The sequence below is a fragment of the Perca fluviatilis genome, chromosome 1, assembly GCF_010015445.1.
Source record: "Perca fluviatilis chromosome 1, GENO_Pfluv_1.0, whole genome shotgun sequence".
Taxonomy (NCBI): domain Eukaryota; kingdom Metazoa; phylum Chordata; class Actinopteri; order Perciformes; family Percidae; genus Perca; species Perca fluviatilis.
In genome coordinates, this window is record NC_053112.1 from 14,504,394 (window position 1) to 14,522,304 (window position 17,911).

Below are 17,911 nucleotides of genomic sequence, written 5' to 3' on the forward strand. Positions count from 1 at the left end.
GAGCATACCATATTTGGAAGAAAAGCTGTCGTTCCAAATAGAGCCAAAACACAGGGATGCATAAGGGCAAAAAAAGAATAGCACCTGGGTCATTTTCAGCCCAACCAATGTTACATACCCTATTAGGAGACCTTAAGGAACAGTATGAAATACCCTATATAATCATTCCATCACGCCTTTAAATTCAAATCAGACTGTTAGCTTTTGTTAGCTTTGTAAGAACTTGGGGTAGCTGTGATATAAGTGCCGTGACGAAATTCAAACTGTAAATATATTATAGTTATGCTGGCAGCCCACCGCGGAGCCCCGGTAGTGCAGTAGATAATCCACAAAGGGTGACTTTGCCCTGGGTATGGAGCCCAGCAGGCTGCCGCTTTCTCGTCAGACTGTGTGGAGCTCCTAAAGTCCGACACGTCTTACCAAATTTGCAATTAGCCATACATTTTCGTAAAACGGCCCATATTTCAGCTTTATATAGTAGATTTCTCGCATAAAAAAAGTCTCAGAATTGAATTTCGTAATGAAACATTGCAGTGTCTGGAATATGAGATTCTGTCACTTCTCTAATGTGTGTGTATGGGGATTCGCTCAACCAATCAGCGAGCGTCTCTAATGTGTGTGTATGGGGATTCGCTCAATCAATCAGTGCGCGTCTCTAATGTGTGTGTATGGGGAGTCTCTCAACCAATCAGCGCGCAGCTCATCTAAATATTCATGAGCATACCATATTTGGAAGAAAAGCTCTTGTTACAAAACACAGGGATGCTTAAGCATAATATAACATTATGAACATTGGGCTGGTTAGAACTAAAATGTTCAGCAAACCAGCCCTGAATAAATAAAAGGGTCAAAGTTATTTAAAAAAAAAAAAAAAAGCAGTATTCAACAACAACTGCAATGGATTATATTTGTTAATCCATCTTGACTGGATGATAAACAACAAATATCCACATCCTCTGAATGCTTGGTTAAGTGAAAATGGTTTAATGGGTTCTCTGCCAAATCAATCTGGGGGACATATTTTCAGCGTGCCTGTGGCTCTGCTTAGTTATGGTGGTGCCTGAGAGTGTGCGTGTGTGATTTGTGTACTAAGAGACCGAGCATGTTGACCTAGGGAATTACACACACTGCGAAATCAATATCACAGGGAGGTCTACTCAGGAACTGCAGAGCAGGGGGAAGCAAGACAGACGTGACATTCACCTGTGCTGGCCTTGAGATTTAGGCAACTGCTGCGCTGTTTAAAGTGAATTTTTGGCATTGCGTGACGATGGAATTGTCGTGTCTCAGGGTTGGAATACTTGCTAATGTGTCTGTATTTATGGGTTTGTTTAGAGTGTGTGGGTGTCATTGATTGTCGGGCACCTTGGTTAATAACAGCACTCTCTTCTGTAGTCGACGGACAAGAGCGTCCTGTGTCTCCCTCTTCTTCTGCTCCTCCAGGGTCTTGCTGCGCTGCTGGGACAGCTCTGCACAGAGCTCAGACTGCGAACGCTCCACACTCCTCACACTGACGGACCAGGATAAAGGAATGGGTGGAAAGCAAAAGCGTGTGTGTGGGGGTTAATAACAGGGCAAAGGAGAGGGCAGGAAAAGAGGGGAATGGGTTCAGTGCTGAATGTTTAGACAATCTGGGAAAAGCAATTCATAGTCAATTTAGATTAATACTCACAGATAACTTAGCAAATAATTTCCATAAACTGCCCAGGAATTATTTTCAGCAGCGCTTATGCCAGGTTTTGATCAATAGGACAATAATTACACTGAGACAATAATTATACCATAAGCTCCCTTCCCCCCCTCTCCCCCAGCACTCTTCTATTCTGCTGTTTCTAATATATAATAATGAGCCCAATACTTTCAGCAGAAGAGAGACGTTTGTTAGCTAATGAAAGCTTTCTTAGCTGGACTGAGCTGCAGCATGAATATACCAAAGCATGCACACAGCCCTCCCTACAGACATCACCTCTGCCTAAACAGGACAAGTTTAATTAGTGAATTCCCTCTCTCACTCACAATCTCACACACACACACACACACACACACACGGTTACTGTCAGGAGTGCTATCAGAATCAGGACCAGTTTAATTAACTTTGTGACAATTAAGGACTTCTCAGAGATACGCTCTAATAGATACATGGGGGAAGAGAGGCATCCAAGCAGACAGAATGAGAGAGTCTGAATCAGAGAGAGGGTGAGTTACCGGCTGTTGAGATTGTAGTTCTGCTCTTTTAGAGCAATTTCTCTCTGCTGGATCTGAATCACCTCCCTGGACAGATCCTCGGGTTTCCTACAGACAGAGGTACACAGAACAGTTAGCATACACATGTACAAGCACGCACACACACACACTCCCAGAAACCCACAATGAAAAATCAATATGACAGAGAGAAGAAAGGACAGAATAAATGAAAACAACGGCGTTTCCATATTCTTTTGTTATTCGGCCAGTGGGGAGCTGGGAAATAAAATGACATGAGCAGCAGAGGGAGAGATGAGAGGAGGATAGTGGGCTAAATACTGGTCACAGTTCTACAAAACAAACTCACTCTGTGGGAGAGATTGACAGATTACAAAATACACACACACACAAAAAAAATGGGAAGGCAACAATGCAGAAGGTCACATAGTCCGACAGAGATGCACCCCATGACCTCCAAACTGTAAATGTGCCGTTACTATGGATCTGTCCCAAAAGTGATTGCCATTATCTCTTTATCTCTTGTGAAATGGGTTTATATTAGGGGGGGCTTAGCTCAAAATCATACGTTTGCTGCCACCTCGCAGTTAGAATGACACACCTAAAGTACAACTCAACATCAGGAGATCGAGTGTGCTCATGAAGGCAAAAGACTTTTTTTACCTATCAATGGAACATCTTTTCTTCCTAAGGGTGTCACAATTTTGATTTTAATTCACAATCGACCGAAATTAAGTCACGATCTCGAACTTCGAATTAAAAAATTGAATTGTCGATGCGGCCACGCCCCCATGTCACATCTGGTCGGCTTGTCAAGCGAAAAAAAAAAAAAACACACGTGTTTAAGTGCTGCGAGTCAAACTCCTCTAACTTAGCTAGAGCCAGTCAAAAGATAGCATGGCAACAGCAGGAGACCCATCAGACCCATCGACAGAACTTGAACCCCCTCCTCTTTCACTGAAGGCGCTGGTGTGGAAGTATTTTGGATTTCCAGTGAGTGACAACGTTTGATAGCAGTGACACCACCGTTTGGCTTGATTAGCAATGCCGTTAGCATCGTAGCTAACACTTTTGTTATCGTTTCGGCTCTGCTTTCTAACGTGATGTCACCGTTAACCTTCACAACAGAGCCACTTCACTACACGTTAGATAATGTTTCATTACAGAGTTCTCTGTTGATTTGTGTCGCGCTGTGCTCCTGGTGGAAAATGAATGTAAACAGAGAGCGGCGTGTCGGAAATGCAATGCGCCGTGACGTAGGTCCCCTTCAAGGCCAGGCTAATGTTGGAAGTCCCTATAGTGGACAGAATATGTAACAACCACATGCTTATAGTGGCATTGGCAATGCATAAGCCTGAGTAGTGTAGTACATGTTAATGCTTTTGAGCATTAAATCTTCAAATATTATTGAAATAATGGCAGAGTAACCTGTGCTTTATAAAAAAAAGTAAGTGTAAAAATCGAGAATCGAACCGTGACCTTAGAATCGAAAATGTAATCGAATCGAGGATTTGGAGAATTGTGACACCCCTATTTCTTCCATAACATTAGGGTTTGATAAGAAAAGGCTGAGCAGTCAAGGTTAACATCAAGGCTGAAAAACCAGAGTATGTGAAAGTTAGGTGGTCTGGATTTATCACCACTTCCAATTCTAGATGGAGCCTTAGGTATGAAAATAATCTCATGACTAAAATATGAGTTCATGAATCATATGATGGAATAACTATGGTGCCCAAAGCAGGTAATTCCACATTGCCCTGAGCACAGAGGGATTAGCCTTTCCCTGATCTTATGAGAGAGGCTGTTTTTAAGTGTTCTGCTGTTTTTTGGGGGATTTTTCGCAGGTCACAAGCAAGCCATCTCCAGTGATGCTCCAAATAACGGGTTGGTTGCATATTATTGTGTGACATGATGTGCCATAATACAAGGTAATTACGAGTGAATGCACTGTCAGGCACTCTTAGACAGGAGATTCAACTGACTGCATTTTCTGATCATTTAGTATAGCATGGCAAATTGTGCGAAACTCAGACTAAAACATCGTATTTCTTTTCAAAATGTAAGACAGAACATTTTAACTTGCAGAACGTTGGATCCGCTCAGGAGATAAAAAGAGAAAAGACAGAATCCATTATTGTCGAAAACAGGAACAAGACGCATATAGCCTACTGTGTACCCAAACACACATCTAAATGTATGTCTAACTTCTTGAGACACAAATGCACAAGATGGTCTCAATTCTCGCTTTAGCTGGTGAAAACGTTACTGAAAAGGAAATCCCATTTCCAGGAAATCTCCCCGTGTATTTACATCGTCTGTCCCTTCAATGATGTACCACGTAACAGTCTAGGTTTTTTTTTTTTTTTTTTATTCTCTTTTATTTATTTATTTTTGGGGGCAGTTTCCCCTTGAAGGGATAGGACAGCTATGAAACAGGGGAGAGAGGGGGAAGACATGCAAGAAATCGTCACAGGTCGGACCCTCTGCGTTGAGGAATAAACCTCTATATACTGTACGTGCGCCTGCTCTACCAACTGGCTATCCTGGCCATGTAACAGCCTAGTTTTAAGAAAATATTTATTATATATATTACTTTTCTGTCAATCTTACATTTAATTGTCAACCACATGGGTACACACATACACAAGCACCAGACTGTATAACAGAAGGAAAGGAAATACACACTAGCAACCAGCCAACTGCTGGCAAACTCGAGCTGCGGCTGTGGGGCTTGTCTACTCTACCAGACAGCCACATTGATTGATTGTTGGGGAGGTATAACTGCTCTCCAAAAGTTATTTTCGTCTGACAAAACAGCAAACATTGCTGGTAAAGAACCAAATTGAGTGTTGCAGGAGACAAACTCCTCATCGACAGCCCCAATGTGTTTACTCCTCATTAACAACTGCTCCACAACATGTTCTTTTCACACCACTAATGACCAACTCAAAATGTGTGGTGACAAAAAAAAAAAAACGTTACAGTGTATAAACTAAAGCAAAACAAAGTTTAAAGTATCAGTAGCCTGCAGTTATGAGAAATGGCTTCCAGGCAAGCAAATTAACAAATCAATAATACAAATATTGACTAGTGTGCAAAAACACTGCCGCCCTTATGAGATATTTCATATTTTATGAAGCAGCCCAAACATGGGCTCTAAGATGAAGCCTTGTAATGAAGTCAACAATAATTACGACACATTACTGATGGCACTGCGATATCATTCTGTCACTGCGCTTCTACTGAAACTTGATGGTCATTTTTTAACTCCAAAAAAGGCATAATGACATAAATCCACATTCAATTCAAACACATATACAACTTTAATACCTGGAAAGATTCAACACATTTCAAATTATGATATAATGACTGCTTAACAGCCAAAAAGGCAATCACATAGGCCTGATAATATATGCAGTAATTCAGAATAATTCAGTAAGTCAGAATAATGCTGAGTCAATACTGATTTTTATGTGGCACTGTTGTACTGGGTGAAAGAAAGGTGAACAGATTGTTGAATGAAATGCTCTTGCCTTCCATTTGCCTCTACGTAACAGGACTGTGTCGGGAAAACAACATCTTGACAATTAAGTTGGCCATTTAGTAAACAGTAAACACAGCTTGAAGGAGTTTCTAACGGTTGATTTGCAAGCTGCATTAACCTTTACTTTTGAACAGTGTGAGCCTGACACATATGACTGCCCTTTAGAAGCCGTATGTGCAATGCAGTTTTTTGGTGCTGGTTTATTTATTTTCTCTCTTTCAACAAAAGCACTCAGGCAGCCAATGACATCTCGCTCGGAACACCTGAATTTTGAGTAGGGTTTCAAATGTTCAACTCAATTTACCCAGGGTGACAGCCTAACTCTGATTTAGATCTTCAGAAAAATAATAACCAAATTATTGTGTACATTAAAGTGAGATTGGTATCACATTCTCCTGTGATCCTACCAGGTCTTCTAACAACTGTAAATGTAACAGTTTAATGCTGTTAGGGCTCATAACACAATACCAAAACAATGTCTACCTTTTTGTTCTTGTCCAGTAGATAACACACACACACACACACACACACACACACACACACACACACACACACACACACACACACACACACACACACACACACACACACACACACACACACACACACACACACACACACACACACACACACACACACACACACACACACACACACACACACACACACACACGTTCCCTTTAACATTCTGTTTACATTACAGCCAGAGTTAATCATAGAGAAAATGGTGTGCGCGCTTGTGTGTATGTATGCAATGGACAAGGCTGCAGTGTTTGTGATCTGTCAGATCTGCTCCACTGCTCACAAGGAAACATGCAATCATTCTCTCATTATCAGCTAGGACAGGATGCATTGAGACACACACACAGCGCGCACATACAAGCAGGTATAAAACAAACACACACCTATACACGCTGGTGGAATCCATCCACAGTGATGAGGCACATTTATTTGGAGTGACCACAGCTCCACCTAGTGCTACTCATTCATATTTCAAAAGGAAATATACTGACAAAACTTTTGAAAGCAAAAACATATGTATTTCAGTTGTTCTGTCTCATAAATCACACACAGGCACACTTTGACACCGTGTCTGACCTTATGTTGAGTCCAGTAGATTGCCCAAGGTTTTCCCAGGCTTGGAGCTTCTCTGCCATCCTCTAAGGATTCAAGAAACAATAGGCCACGTGTTTGTCCATGTATAGCAAGTACATGATATTGTTACTATGACAGCAGTCAATTTAAGAAAATAAAACAAGATATACCACAGTTAAACATAACAGTGAATTTTGAAAAGCAGACCTCACTAGACATTAGATAAATATATAAAAAAAAAAAAAATACAACTACAACAAAAACATGTTGCACTCCAATAAAAAAAAAGAAGAAAAAAAAAGAAATCTAAAATACACAAATGTGCAGCCTAAAACATAATCTGGTGTTCTCAGATTATATTAAACAATTCTGGATTCCCAATGTATTGGTCCGCTGTAAAGTAAGCACACTTTTAATCTTTTAACTTCATGTTTGCAGCAGTGGAATATGATAATGAAATTCTAAAGAGTAAAATGCACATTACAATCTCATACACACAGTTTACCTCCTTCTCCAGTTCAATATTAACCAGCTCTTCTTTCGTTTTCTGCATCCTCTCCAGCTTCCTCCTCAGCCCCTCCGCCTCCTCTTTCAACAGGCTGCAGTTCTCCCTGCTCTCCCTGAACACAGCCGAGTGAAAAGAGCAAAGACCAAAACAAAAGCAAAACACTAAATTCACTTGAAAGCTTGGTCCTTAGTCTCTGATGTAGAAATAGCATACGTTTGATCCCTGGCTGCCTTCACAGCCTAACATGATTTTAAAATCTGATTTCAGATGTTTTTTTTGTTCACAGTAACTATATCTATTACATGAAAGATAAAACATTTGGAATTTGGTAGCATATTGACCTGTATTGCATAAATGTGATTATTCTAAAACTCCTATTATACATGTAGTTTCTCGCTTAATAAAAATAAAAAAAAGGGGGACCAAATGGGCGATAGCAAAAAAGAGGAAATTAGTGTGTTTTTTCACACCACTATTTCTGCTGCAAATTACAGCCTGTTAGCTGCAGAGGACAGCCAATAGATGTTATCATTGACGACAGATGTTATCAGAGACAATTACTTTCCAACATGATAGTACATCACCCATTCTGCTTCTTTTCAATGGACATTTGCCTACATAAAAAGAACTGTCCTAAAACTAGCAAAGAGTTGATGTGACCAAGCAGTCAGTAACGGTATCTTCAGCAGAATTCCAGTTGTGTAAGCAACATTATTTTAAATCCATTATCTTGAGAAATGAAATTGAGTTTCATGCTTCAAGTTTTCTGGAATACTTCCAACACTGCCAAATAATCATGTGCATGGAAACACAATGAATGCTATACTTCTGCACAATTACTCTTAGTAATGTTTAGATTTCTCATGTGGCACAAATTTTCTCCCACTTTCCCTTCCTCAAAAGTCACCTGTGTCACCCAATGCCTCCTAGTGTGCACTGTGATGGTGCACTAGCTCCCTATCTCCCCACCCGAACGTATGTACGAATGTAATCTGTGTATGATTGCGGGAATTGCAAGCACGACAATCATAAATATTATTTGTTTAGATTTGGTGTGTGTGTGCGTGTGTGTGTGTGTGTGTCATTGTTGGGTGACCATACAGATGTTTTTTTATGTTGGTGTTTTTTAAATGTTATCTGTTGGAGCAGACAATGCAAAAAAAAATTACAATAAAGTTTTATCTTATCTTAGTGTGGTATGATAACCCAAAGTCAAAGTAAAATGTCAAGAAGATCGAAGTAAACTTTTTGAGCACTGTGGGGTCGCACTAGGCTCCAGTCTTTAAAAATGAAAGCCTGTCTGTTCTATTGAAAGGTGAAAGACTTTGAAAGGCATTAAACACATTTAAACACTTAAAAATGTATTTGACCTGAGAAAGGCATTATCTTCTCTGAGGCACTTCAACTCCTTTTCCAGGTCTGGAACCTTGGCCGCCTCAGACTTGATAGTCTTCACAATGGCGATGTCTTGCTCCTGGAGGGTGAGACACCTCTCCAACTCCTGCCAAAAAGGAGAGAGAAATCAGCCAAAAGAAATAACAACAACACATGTGTATTCAGTGCACTGCAAAAGCTCTGCCTTTAGAGTAAAAATAACCTTATATACACAAATATTTAGATTTAAACATAAAAAAGATTCAACCAACATTTTATTTAATTTGAAAATTAAATATGAAGTGAAAACAAAAAACTGACAATAATTAAAAAGATAAAACTATAAATTGAGTGTGTTTACATGCACGTAACTCTTGGTTGTAAGTCAAGACAGCTTGTAATCATATTTGGGAAATTATGTTTACATGCAACTCCCTTCATACACTGTATACAATATCCTCACATTATCTAAGTTTCTGATTGTCTGCATCTGTGCAGGTTTGTCCTTCGCCTGTCCTCATCCAGCCACTCACTGTCATCTTTGTACAAATAGATTTAGTAGCTGCGTGTTTGAACACTGCTGCATTTACAACTCTGCTGGATTAGGCTCAGTAATGGGGGCTGAAAGCAACACGCAATAGAACTCATCTGACACATTACCAGTGACAGTTCTTGCTTTCATTTCAGCGTGTAGATTATGAATGTAGTTTTTAAATCATCATCATATTATTGTTTTACTGATTAACTTTTTAAAATAGTGCACCTCTGAATCATGGACAGGGGCATGCTGTGATCTCAGTTTGTGCACGGCGGACAAGTGTGTGGTCAACTGAGTGTAACGTACCTTTATCTTGATGATGTGCTCCGAGCAGGAGGACTGGGCAGCTTGGAGACTTTGGCAAAGCTGAGAGACTTCCTGATACTTCCTGATTATAATACCAAATGAGATAGAACTGTGTGGTCAGCATTTATCTTGTGCAGTACAGCATGAAACATAGCTGGGCAAGTTGGTAGTCTAAGTACGTGTCTGTACCTGCGTTGCAAATCTAACTGTTCCTGCAGTTCCTGCCTTTCAAGGGCTTGAGAAGAAGTTGTCGAGTCTTGGTTTTGAATCTTCTGCTTCAGCTCTCTGATCTCATCCTTCAAAGAACTGATGGTCTGGGAAAGGATTACAGAAGTAAGTCAACATAATATAGGAGACATGATTAGAGTACAAATGCAGTAAGTGTGTGTGCGAGTCTCCGTGTACCTGGCTAGCAGTGTTCAGTCTTGTGTCTCGCTCCTCCAGTTTCCTGTTCAGGGCCTTCAGGTTCTGACGGAGAGCACAATTTAACTCCACCTGTTCTGATAGGTTCTTAGCTGCATCAGTCTCTCTCTCCCCCAACTTTTTTATTTGCCCCAAGAGGTCCTGGTTCCGGTCAACCTCATGCTGTAGCATAAAAAGGGTGAGAAACAGGTTTAACCCAAAATCTTCTCTGACGCTTATCAGTTAATGTGACATTATCTCAGTAAGAGAATGGTAAGGAAAGAATTGCTGTATACTATTTCTGTGCAGAAATTTTTTATATTAGAGTTAATCATCATCACCATATACTTATTTGTATTTATATGTACGAGTTTGTGACCTGTACCTCAAAGTCTCGTGCGCTGTCAGAAGCAGCCTTCTCCAGTTCAAATCGAGCTCGCTTGTGACTCAGCTCCATCCGCTTCTTCTCCTGGTCCAACTGAAGGTAGCGATTCTTGGAGTGAACTCTGTCTGCTGCATCCAGCAACTAAACGGAAAGACAAGTCAATCAGTGCAGAAGGTTGCATGTTAATATCCCATTTACACAGCTCACTGTTGATACCGTCAGTTTCTGTATAGCTACCTCCATGCTGCGTTTGTACTGACTCTGCAGGTTTCCATTCCCCGCTGAGTGCTCGGACAGCCTCTGTGGAGCATTATTAGAGTGGCTGATGAAGGAATTGAAGGACTTCAAGGTTGTTAACACAGTGGTGTCATCCTCTAAATCCATTTGGAGAGTCACTGGTGTTGTAGTGCACAAATGGAAGGTTCAGACATAAGAGCAAAAGTCAGTAAACAAAGGCATAGCTAGCTACTGCACTGCAGTATTAGAAACAACACAACACAGCTAGCTATGTCAGCTAATATTAGATATATAGATAGATATAACAGTAACGTTAACTGACATTAGCTTCCTTGCTCACTCAACACAAACAGAAACTAAAGTAAACGTTATCCAAGCTAAGCTAGAAGCTTAAAATAAAAGCTACGTTAACATTACGTACATTTGTCCGGGTAACGTTACTAGCGGTTTAAACTGCTGTTTTCGTCACTAACCTGCAAGCTAGCTAGGCATAACTGTTAGTTAACGCTTAGCTAGCTAGGTAGTAAAATGTAACGATAGAGTGGGATGTGTTAGTTTCTACGGCTAACGTTTTTCAGAAGGTGCTGTAGTAAATGAATGCTGCTTACAATCTTAAAATAACTATCTAGCTTTTACGTTATAACAGTCTTGCTTGGAAGGATATATCCTCACCTCAGAGCTGACTTGTTTGTGAAGAAGAGCAAGTTAGCCGTAACTGTTAGATAAGTTATCTTTACTCCGCTAGCGAGTTAGCTGCACAAACATTGCATACTCACAGCACTGAACTCCCTCCAGTTTAGCTCGAATGAGATGCGTCTAATATCGCGAGACCTCCTGATGTATCGCGAGAGTGTCACTTACCTTTCAGGTGGTTATGAGAAATTAAACCTCACAGCAACACTGCACAGTTGTTTTACATAACTAAACACGTTAACAGGTTATTGGAAGAGTAAAATGAATTAAGGTAAAAGTATGTAAGTGGTTTAGACGTCATGAGCAGCTGTTATGGCTGTATATGTCTTTTTATGAGGAGGCAAGTCCAGGGTTCGAAATGAGGGGGGTCTGGGGGGGTCCCGGACCCCCCATAAGTCATTAGGGACCCCCTATAAGAATTTATTTTTAGATTTTGGGGGGTCCCCGACAAATATTTTTAACATTAAAAATGATTGTGAAAATTATAGGTCTTTAGTGACGTTTTATATTTATAACTATAATTTATTTATTTCCTAGCGCGATTGGGCAGCAATCAGGGCAGCTGATAGCATCACAGATTGTTGTTGTGGTCCTCCGGCGCATACAGTACAGTCTATGGCGCAGACACGTATATTATTGTTGAACGCGGCAAAAACGAAGCCTCACAAAGAGTGAAATCCCGAATGAAAATCCTGTAAGTGCTTCGATTATGTTTACATCTCCATAATAATTGCTTATTATAGTAAAATATTTGGAGTTGGTGTTCCTATATCAAAAGTTGCATTAACTAACTTAGATACCCAGTGTAACGTAATGATTAGAAGAGTGCGTTTGTCAACGTTTCTTGCTAGCTGTATGTGTATGAAGCATAGGTATGAAGCCAAATAATCTGCCAGCTAACAGCAGACATATAGCAGTTAGACTAGATAGTTATTCAAAGCTAGCATAACAACCTAACTGTCCAGTAGGGTTGGGTACCGAAACTCGGTGCCAATAGGGAACTGGTGCCGACGTAAACGGTAGTAACGAGACCGAATAAGAACGAAAGTTTCGGTGCCTCATTTCGGTGCTTGACTTTACACTACACCTGACAGCATGTAACGTTAGCCTACCTTTAGCTAGCAGCTGGATTAAACACCGGTAAAATGCTGACAGCTAACGTTAAACAGTGTAAAGTGTGACTGTATTTCACTGTGGAGGACTTCAACAGCGGGATGTAACAGTCTGCAATGCAGCGCAGCAGCTGCCGTTGTCGCAATTCATAGATATACAGTATGTTTATATGGTCGGAATTAAACAACACAGACGGTGCGTTCACTTGCAGCTGCCGTTGTCGGAATTAAACATCACAGACGGTGCGTTCACTTTAAGCTGCCGTTGTCGGAATTAAACAACACAGACGGTGCATTCACTTAAAACAGGTAGCCTCGTGGTGCATTCACAGTATTTGTAAAATACCCTTTTCCCATCTGGGGTTCAACAGCAATTTACTGGTGAAATAAGTTATTGTTATTGTTATAGTTATTACATTATTATTAAATTTTAGTTCAGGTTATAGATTGACTACTTTAAAACAAAGTAAACCATCTAATGTAGGTACAGTCTTTATAGACATCATTATTATTCAATCCAGCGGCTAGTTGTTTTACAAATACCATTAACATAAGGGATGAGAAATGCCATTTGTATTTGATCAAACCCTTTGAAGGTGCATGGTGCTGCCATAATGAGTACACCTGGTGGATTTAGGTAACTTAGTTAACTTCCTTGCTCAAGGAAAGAATGACCTGTTATCCACTTTGTCATGTCAGGGATTTATATAAGGTGCTGTAACTTTGTTGCTCCAGAATTAGAGGGTTACCTGTTAGATTATAGCCAATCCACTTCTCCAGACACCACTACAATGCTGGGACTAGCCCAAACCATGAAAAACATCTCAAGACCATTATCCCACCTTCAAAATATGTCAATATAATTTTGCCTGCAGTATATAGTGTAGCAAGGTAGTCTTCAGTATTTTTTATAATTACATTTTAGGGGACCCCCCAAGAGTCCTAAGTCATTTCGAACCCTGGGCAAGTCACATATTTAATCTCTGTATGAATCCACCTTCAGGCGGATGGATGATGAAATTAAGGAAATAAAAACAGAAAACACTGGAAAAATGTTATATTTTCATTGTTTTTTTCCTCAGTAGCCTGTATGTACTAGGATGTAGGCCTATGTGACTTTACTGACATTAAAAAAATGTAGTTGCATAGTTTGTCCCACAGAGAGCAGCACTGCTATGTTCATCAGTCTGCATTTTTACATTTTTATACAGGATGATGAGGGAACTGGTCAACAGCAAGCTGGATATGAATATTGTACCTACTTAGCAGACTGATATTGCCAAATGGCATTCAGTTGGCACTAGCATTAGGCATATAAGCCCATGTGGCACTAAAGGCAGTTTTAAAGATGGCAAACAAGGTATGGGCTGATTGCCATAAGTGACATGAAATAAGACCATTTGGGCCACAAATATGTCCAGAAGTATTAATATCCATGTTTAATTGAATCACAAAAACTACCACGAATAATGCTCCTTAATCCAAACTTGATTTAACAGCTTACGTTTACTAAACCTTGTAACCAACAATTACTGTGATTACTATGCATCCAGTAGCCTATGCTTCTACATAAATATTTCATTTATTCCCACGACGTAATTCGTCCTCTGCATTTGAAAACACAGCATAGTGTCCGAGGACCAACTCTAGTTCTAGGACAAGTAAGCGCTGTGGTCTGAAGCAATGGCTACCTGGCATACACTAATGTCTTTTGATGTGGGAAGAAACAAGAAGGCTCAGAGAATTTGAGTAAACATAGGGAGGGAAAAGGTTTACACAACATTCCGGGATAGGAGAAAAGCGTGCTCTGGTTTATTGGCATTTCCTCAAAGCTATAGTGTGTAGTTTCTGTCTACCCCATGAGGAATTCTAAGTAATGACAACAAAACTTACGGTGCATCTACATGATACAAGCCTTCCGTGATCGCGCACCACCCCCACCTGTCCTCCACGCAGATAGTGGCCAAGGAGGACACGGAGGATAACAAAAAAAGAAAGATGGACTCTTCAAAAGAGGTAATTATCTTCACTTGATTTTCTGCACACGAAAGTCGCTGGACAACACCAGTTTCTGAACATAGCCATACTGAGAAATACAGAGAGAGTTTTGTGAAGCTCTTAATTACCTTTGTATCAACTCATTTGGCAATGGCTTCTAACGGACACTAAATCTTGGATGGCGCTAAGGGCTTCTGCAAAATAGCCTCAGGAAGGAACTCGTTTTGCTGGAATGTGCACGTAGGGAAGCGAGCTCTGGAATTAAATTGGCTGTCGAGTGTGTGATGAGAATTTTACTCAGAAAAAAGATGAATATAATTTGATTGACGTTTCTAGCTCGGAGGATGTTTCCCGAATCGACCAGTGTTTACAATGTCAACACAAAGGAAGCAGAAGGTTGAGGGACATCCGATACCCTCCGCCACCAATATTTATGCAAAAAGAGATGGATAACATTATATAAAAGCTAGGGGGAGACACAGAGGGCAGGGTGAGATCAAAGAGGGAGAGGGTGGAGGGGTGCATAATTGCCTGAAAAGGTCAGACAGAAGACATTGTCCTCTTCAGAGTGACATGAGAGCTCCCCTTCTCTCCGTCAATGTCTCTTTCTTTTTCATCCCTTCAACCGCCCAAGAGTGTTCGCCTGTTTTGGTCCGTTGTACTCACACCCCCTGCCCCTCCTGCCGCTCTCGTCTCCCTTTCTTGGGGTCCAAGAAAGGGACACAAGATTAGCTTAGTGACATTTTTTTCCCAGATGTCTTTCTTTATCTATCACCGTCTGACTCAGTCGCTCCCCCCTCTTTCGCCGTATTCTGTCTTTTTTTTTTTTTTTTTTTTTTTCTTTTTGGGGGGGGGCGGGGTGGGGCACTTGTGGGGGGAGGAAAAAAATACAAAAAAGCCACACAAATTCTCTTCCCCCCCCCCCCCCCCCCCCCCGCGGGGGGGGGGGCAAAAAAACTTTCTGGGGGGGGGGGAAAACCCAAAAAAAGCCACACAAATTCATATGCACATTCACATTTACACACACACACACACACACACACCATAAGAAGTAAATCAGCAGAAGTGCCTGCAGATGTGCCCTTCATTGCCATCTGTTGTAAAATGAAAGCAGCTCACAAAAAGCCATCTTTTCAGCTTTTCGTCTTTTCCACCCACAGCATGTAGACATCACCACAAACATAAATACTCCAGTTTTCTATAAATTGTAAAGGGTTTGGCAGTCGACATCTAACCTATATGAATCTATACACAATGTTGTTACCTTGTCTTCTGTTGACTTTTGCATTTTATCAATTAAGTTCAGAATGGTGAAAACTAAAAACCTGTTGATTCAAATAGCCATATAAAAGGTTTTTAGAATCACGGAATGCAACGTAACAGGGAGGAAAGTAAAGACGGAAAAGCTCCGAAAGCTTAGTTCCATATAAATGCACGGATAATTTGTTGTTTTGTCGTTAGTGAAAAACAGTATTGACCTTGTAGTTGAAAAAGGAGCCTCATATAAGAATGACATTTCCTCCTATTCGCATTCTTCGGAGATCGACACTTTTTAACTGACAAGATGGCGGTGAGCGGAAAAACCAGCTGCTTAAGTGAGTTGTTCAAAACCTTTCTTTTTAGTAAACTCTGTGTACACAAACAATGGGCCTCATTCACCAACCGTTCTTACAAAGAAATGTGTTCTTAAACCCCACTTACACACTTTTTACGAAGATTCTGACATTCACTAATGTTTTCTTATCTTGGATTTGTTCTTAGCTAAGAAAAAAATCTAAGAACACTCAAGAGCACTCTTACGCACATTTGAGTGATGATAATTTGCTCCAAATGATTGGTTACTGCATTTTATTTAATTCTACAGTCATTTACAATGATAGTATTGTACAGCAATGTATTTCTGATCATGTATTGAAAAATAAATAGTATGCAAAGAAACACTAATACTGCAATTTACATCAGCAATTGAACTGATTAAATCCTGCGTTATTTGGTGATTGATCGCGCTATAGAGCCAAAATGGAGTGGTGGAATGTAACAAAGAATGTTACTGTAGCTACTTAAGTAGCCTACATTTTTCACGTATCTTCGTTAGCCTACATTTTGCAGCAATTATCTATAGCCTACTTTTTACCCCACTGCATTTCTGTAGTTACATTCCGTTACATTTTCTGATCAGTTTTCCCCCCTGCCAAAACGTCCTCCTGACCGTCACACGTTTGTCTCACCAGTGAAGTTTGGTTGCCATCGATATGGGGCACCGCCCATCCTTCATCGGCTTCCAAGCCGGTGTTCTGTCGATCTATGCTACCTATCGAGATGTGCTACTTAGCGGTTCTGCGCATGCGCACGACCCACAAGCATGGTCTGATTCCCCGCCCATAAATCTATGCAACTTTGCGGTCGGACATACGGTCGATACTGTGGTTAATAGAGTAATATCTAATAAATAATTTATTCATTGTACCTTTTGATAGGGTATATTTGTCTATCAGAATATGCTACCACTGAAATGTTCAATAAATATAATTTAATAGAATATCAAAATATGCTCCTTATCTCCTAACAGTGCACATGGAGTGAGTAGTGGTGCAATATATAATAATTCTGTTGGAGAGCATTATTTGATAGGGTATATTTGTCTATCACAATATGCTACCAATTAAATATTCAATAAAGATATAATGGAGTATCAAAATATTCTCAAATAAACATAAGATGTCAATACTGTTAGAGTTATACCTCTATGGGATTCAGCCTGCCTGCACAATTGGAAATATGCAGGCAAATATATCCACATAAGGAAGCACATTTCGATAGGGCAGCGCGACTCGATAGACTCTACTATCGATTTGCGCTACGGTAGCATTTTTCGACAAGGCAGCATAGATCGTCAGAACACCGGCTCCGGTGCTCCCGAGTCCGGGCGCAGCGCCGCTGACCCCCGGTAATACAGCCTCAGGTAAAAGTGAAAATGAAAATGTTTGTTTTTTATTATTCACGTTTTTAAATCATAGTTGCCATCTATTTTTCTCCACAGCGTTGTCTACTCTTCCGCCAGGCAGCGTAAGACGTGTTCATATCTTATTTATTTGGCTGGACCTCTTCACATCTCCTCCCCATTTCGCTGCTTCACACACTTTATTTGCTTATTTGCATGGTTAAAGAAAATAAAACCGTCTTAAAATACATCCATGAATAAAACCATTCTGCATAAACCGAATTCTGATTCTAACAACATTTCCGTTTTATGCTGGTTAGGATAGGACATTTTTTTAAAAGCCAGGCCTTGTTTGTGGTAGTGGACATATTCTACTGTTACTAAAGTAAATAGGTCTCTGGTTATTATACTTTTACTTAAGTACTGAGTTTCAGTACTTCCTCCACCACTGCAATGTACCAGTCATCTGCGACTCCGACAATCATCTCTTGAACGCAGTCTCCCGCTTCCCAGGAGGTGCACAGGAAGTGTCATGTCCTTATATGGAAATTTGCGGGGCGTCTTCTTATGCTAATA

The 17,911-nt window shown here is 40.4% G+C and overlaps 1 protein-coding gene across 1 annotated transcript in view; it reads right to left on the bottom strand.

Moving 5' to 3' along the window:
* The window catches only part of mad1l1 (mitotic arrest deficient 1 like 1), a 73,458-nt gene extending 62,015 nt beyond the window's left edge, over positions 1 to 11,443 (bottom strand). Inside the window, exons 1-11 of the mRNA XM_039796274.1 lie at positions 11,368 to 11,443; positions 10,592 to 10,749; positions 10,355 to 10,495; positions 9,973 to 10,152; positions 9,757 to 9,881; positions 9,568 to 9,649; positions 8,720 to 8,850; positions 7,347 to 7,461; positions 6,845 to 6,906; positions 2,206 to 2,292; positions 1,366 to 1,510 (exon numbers count right to left, since the gene is read on the bottom strand). Of these exons, the coding sequence (XP_039652208.1) occupies positions 1,366 to 1,510; positions 2,206 to 2,292; positions 6,845 to 6,906; positions 7,347 to 7,461; positions 8,720 to 8,850; positions 9,568 to 9,649; positions 9,757 to 9,881; positions 9,973 to 10,152; positions 10,355 to 10,495; positions 10,592 to 10,738 (1,215 nt within the window). The 5' untranslated portion in view covers positions 10,739 to 10,749; positions 11,368 to 11,443. The remainder of the gene's footprint in view (positions 1 to 1,365; positions 1,511 to 2,205; positions 2,293 to 6,844; positions 6,907 to 7,346; positions 7,462 to 8,719; positions 8,851 to 9,567; positions 9,650 to 9,756; positions 9,882 to 9,972; positions 10,153 to 10,354; positions 10,496 to 10,591; positions 10,750 to 11,367) is intronic.
* Positions 11,444 to 17,911: the final 6,468 nt, after the last annotated feature.